Source organism: Vanellus vanellus, assembly GCF_965231255.1.
Source record: "Vanellus vanellus genome assembly, chromosome: 3".
Taxonomy (NCBI): domain Eukaryota; kingdom Metazoa; phylum Chordata; class Aves; order Charadriiformes; family Charadriidae; genus Vanellus; species Vanellus vanellus.
This window is the reverse complement of record NC_138907.1, coordinates 21,050,950-21,055,955: the sequence shown is the minus strand read 5'-3', so window position 1 is coordinate 21,055,955 and position 5,006 is coordinate 21,050,950. Positions and strand designations below refer to the sequence as shown.

Below are 5,006 nucleotides of genomic sequence, written 5' to 3'. Positions count from 1 at the left end.
CCCATCCCCGGCGCCAACCTCCCAAGGCCAAGTTGTTTTGCCCACAGAAGGTGCATGCAAACCCCGCTCCGCTCTCCCCTGTGCTGCCCCTGTTTCGTGCCGGGAGGCCGAGGGCCGCCAGCCATCACCCACCCTGCCGGGCACGCGTGGGGCTGCCGTGCCCCGGCCGTCGCCGAGGCCTCTGGGCTGCGCGGGGCGGGGGACAACCAACCCGGGCGGGCACCCCACCAGCAAGCCCGGGGTGCGGGGCCAGGCTGCCCAGCGGGGTGCCGGGACCTCCGCGCCCCCCTTCCCCGCGGGGCCGTGCCGCCTCCCTCCGAACCCCCGCCCCCGCCGAGCCCCCTCCCCGGCTATAAAGGGCGTCGGGGCTGCCCGGGCCCCCTCCTCGCCCGCTGCCATGGCCGCGCTGCGCTTCGGGGAGCCCCCGGCGGAGCCGCCCGCCTTCCCCGCGGGACGGTGGGTGGGGGGCGGCGGGCCCGGCCCGGCTTCCCCCGCCCTCAGGGCGCTTCCCCCGCCGGGCCGGGCCGGGGGGGCGGCGGCGGAGCCGTCGGAGGGGGCTCCGGCGGCCTCGCAGCGTCGGAAACGGACCAGCTTCACGGCGGCGCAGCTGGAGACGCTGGAGCTGGTCTTCCAGGACACCATGTACCCCGACATCTACCTGCGGGAGAAGCTGGCCGACGCCACGCAGATCCCCGAGTCCCGCATCCAGGTGAGGGGCGCCGGTCGCGCTGCGCCGCGCCGCGCCGCACCGCGCCGCTCGGGGCCGCCCCCGCCCGCCCTCACCGCCGCCCCTCTCTCCCCAGGTCTGGTTCCAGAACCGCCGCGCCAAGTCCCGCCGCCAGCGGGGACCGCCCCGCACCGGCCCCGCCGTCCCGCCGCCGCCGCCGCCGGGCTACCCGCGGCCGCCCCGCTTCACCGCCCTGCGCCCCCCGGAGCGGCCCCGCTGCGCCCTCTCCGGCCTGGCGACCCCGATCGTCCAGATCAAGGAGGAGGCGTCAACCCCCGGCGAGTGGCCGCCGGCCGCCTCCTTTCCCCCCGGCCCCGGCTTCGAGGGGTTCCCGCCCGGCCGGTCCGGAGGTGCCGAGGCCGCCGCCTTGGCCGGGCCGCCCCCCTACCCGCCGGCCCGCGCCTTCTGCGGGCCGTACTCGCCCGTGTCGGACGCCGAGGACACCAGCGGCTACTCGGAGTCGGGCTCGGAGTGGGAGGAGAACGCCCTCGGCGCCTTCCGAGCCCTCTGAGCGCCGCCGCGGGCGGGACGCGGCCCCGGGGTGGGGGTTCGAGCTGCGGCCCCGGCGCTGATGCGAAGGGCGCCCCCCGCCAAACCCCGTCCCCGTCCAGGGAGCAGTCCCGTACCGCACCCCTGCTCTGCCACTGTTGCACTTTATCCGGTAGTAGTAACTGATTTTACCTATTTATTGAAGAAAGATACGGGTCAGCTCCTCAGCTGAGGGCATCTTTTCACGCTGTATTTAAAGATTTCCATTAGCACGTTTTGTATTTCTATTTAACCTTCTATAGCCAACAAGCTAACCAAATCCACGGTGTTCTGGGGATGGGGGCTGGTCTTAAAGTAGAAGAGTGGGTCTGGTCTGTCGGGATTTTTTTGACACAAGAAAAAAAAATAATAATAAAGGTTTACATTTTTGCTCTACTTGTGTGTGTGCCTGGGGCAGGGACGGGGTTTCGTACCTCGGCTGAGGTGGGGCAGAGAGCAGAGGTGGCAGATGTCCCAGATGCACGTTCCTCTTCCCAAGCCTGGAGAGCCACGGCTGCGGTTCTGGTGTAAGAGACCTAAAGGGCCTGAAGGACAGGCTACAAAAACTGCCTTTAACCATCTCTATTTGCTTTAGATCTGCTCTAAACACCCCCCCCCCCCATCCCTGAACAAAAATGCAAATTTATGGCTTAATACAAACCCCAAACCTGCAAATCATTGTCCTGCTCAGACAAAAACCTCAACTCTGCCACTTAAGCCAAGGTTAATGTTAAACTACAGAAAAGTGGGAGCATTTTGTGAACACTGTAAAAATGCTTTAGCTTTGAATTTGAATACTAGGGACTACTACATGATTGGTAGTGGGGTGAATGGCTCTGCACTGAGAACACCAAAATAAGTAGTAACAGAAGCCTCTCCTGTAATTCAATTTATTACAGAAGGACATATTACTATATATGTATTTTGTATTTGTATTTCTTCCTGCCTACAAAGCTGGCACTTCAGAGCTTTGCAGAGCAAGCTATAAGACTCTAATTATGGAAGAGCACCTAAATGCCATGAGGCTCTGACGGTTTGGCAGCACAGAAAAGGTGACCTGTGCACTGGTGGTAGAAATGCCCCGTATGGGGAATCATGCCCTAGACTAAGGTCACCAATGCACAAAATCCCTCAGTGCCACCCCATAACATACCTGTGCTTGCAAAGTCTGGGACAGCTGAACCATGTTTGAACTGCAAGCTCGTAAGGCTAAGTGGGACAGCAGGATTGCTGATGGAGATCCTCCCTCCAAAAAACAGCTGTTCTGGGGAAAACAAACAACAAAAAAAACAACCAAAAACCAGCCAATCAACCAAAATGAGATACATCCGCCCAAGGGGAGTTGGGTGCCCAAGGAGCTGTTACATTAGGGGTCGGGAAGACCCCAGAAGAGAACTACTTACAGCAGGAGACTGAAAATGAGACAATCAATTCTTGGGCATGCAGGGTGAATTCAAGTTTACTGACTGTAAGAAACCAAACTAACTTGTTCTACTCCTGCAGACTCAAGTTACAGTAGTTGTAGTGAGTCCTACATTAACCCTGACCCAACATTACCAGTAATCGAGGGGAAATGCAGCCTTTTGAAGAGAAGCAGTGTGTATATTGCCATCGCCTTTGTACATAGGCCAAAATGACATGTGAAAATACCTGGATACTTTTATCACAAATTAATAGGTTAGATTACCCTGCAATGATTCAAAAACCCACTTCAACACAAAGCATGTTAGAAAGAGCACATTTAAGAATCCACATGTAAAAAACATCATACCTACAGAATCAGAGTTAAGATTGGAGCGTGGTGACTCTTACAATGTAGTCTGTATCCAGTAAGAAATGAGTATGTCATGAAAAACAGGTTCCCAGATCCTCTTGCTGAATACCATTCTTGGTAGCGGTATCTACCAGTGTCCACAACTTCTCTCTCCCTCCGTTTGGGGTGCTTGTATCAACAGGGCAAAGTTAGCCTCCGTGACTGCCTGATGTTTCCTATCGGGAAGTCCCATTCCACAAAAGCATTCATGCATACGCGTAACTCCTAAGTACGCAAGCAGAGTCCTGACGGAGCAGTAAGGGAGTACAGAGGTGCGTACAGTAAGCCAGCGAGCTGCTGCTGGAAAAGGTAGTCCTTGCTGTTTCCTGGTGCTGGCACCGGCGCCCATCGCCCCCGCAGTGAGCGAGTTCAGGCAGAAAACTCGATAAGAAAGGTGAGCGATTCTTCAGCAGCCCAGCTCCCTGAGCCGGCACGCTAGCGGGTTTTATGAGCAGCAGATGACAAGGACAGGGGCGTCAGTAAACAGCAAGGGGATGGTTCCTTTTTCCTCAGCCACAGATCATGTTAGTTACTGTCAGACTAAACCATGTGCCTTAAGTTAGGCTTTGGCACCTTCCTCTGTTTAAATTAAAAGGGCGGTGGGAGAGGACCTTTCTGTCTTCTTTACCGAACAGACAGTAACACCACAAATTAACAGGTAATGTAATTACAAAAGCAATTGCAGGGACCACTACAACATTCTATTGCATTATGAGAGGTAAATTTCCATGAGTAACTCAGCAAAATCAGCGTTTAGCATTATTTTGTAATGTCCCATGTAAAGTTTCTAAATACCTTTTGAAACAGCTACTCACCTTGTTCTCATAACATTTCGTTTTCAGCAATTAACTCAACTTCTCTTAAAAAAATGACCTGAGACCATCTGCAAAAAAGTTTGCATTTTTGTGAAATATATCAACTCTCATAGGTCAATTTATTCAGAGTTACAAATTTCATTGAGAATAAAAGATTTATGCATTTCTCTTAATTAACAGAACAAGTTTAGCTAAATATAAACTCTGCACTAAAGTTTTGCAGTGGCACAATACCAACACAGAATACAGAAGCATCTTTAAACTATACAAAATTTTAAAATTGAAAATAATCCTGTTTACATATTCTTTATACATTAACATATAAAAGACCTCATTTAATGAGGCATCTAAAAGAATCAAAACCATCTCTACAGCTATCTCTGAAAATTCATATCTGGAAACAATTCATTACACAGAAGCTTTACAAGACTATTTAAACAAACCAATACACACTTTTTACAAGATTAACATTCCCAAAGGTACTCGTAGGCAGGTTGTCACTTTTTGTTTCTGTAGTTTACCTCACTGGTTATCTTTAATTATAAAAATCTTTGTATTTATATACGGTGGGCATTGTTGGATAACCAGTAATCTAATTTAAAAGTTGTGCAAAACAAACAAAAAATTGGAAAAACAATATGTTTAACCAGTCATTTATATAAAATACCAACTACAGCACTTCTTTTGCCCCGTGTGAAGGAAAAAAGCCATAACCAATCTCTTTCTGGAAAGTTACCAGTTACATTTTTTATATTCCTTCATTAGACTCCTTCTATAAGTTATGATAAATTACAAGTTCCAACAAGACATTGACTGATCGGTAGACCTGCCCAACATCCTCAAGTTTACAGCTTCTGTTTGCTGCCCGTATGCTGCTGCTGCTTCTTTAGATCAGGAACACTCAGCCTGCGTTGTCACCACCATGCCGCCTGCCTGAAATGGCAACTCTCCACACCTACGGGGTAGCGCAGCTTTGCATCACAAAGACCTGCCATGTGGCTGCTGCTCTCAGCCATTTCCTCCTCAGCGCTTCTAACCTACCCTACCCGGAGAGCCAACAGCAAGAGGTGTGCAGAATTCGTCTGAACTTTTAAAAACTAAGTTCAAGTTATACGAAACTAGG

General features: G+C 51.9%; 1 protein-coding gene across 1 annotated transcript; it reads left to right on the top strand.

The window, feature by feature from the left end:
• Positions 1-397: 397 nt before the first annotated feature.
• MIXL1 (Mix paired-like homeobox) lies at positions 398-1,238 on the top strand (the record flags this gene model as incomplete). The annotated part of the gene is made up of 2 exons (XM_082481483.1): positions 398-709; positions 804-1,238. The coding sequence occupies 2 exons, from the start codon at positions 398-400 to the stop codon at positions 1,236-1,238; spliced, it is 747 nt and encodes a 248-aa protein (XP_082337609.1).
• Between the last annotated feature and the right edge of the window lie 3,768 nt (positions 1,239-5,006).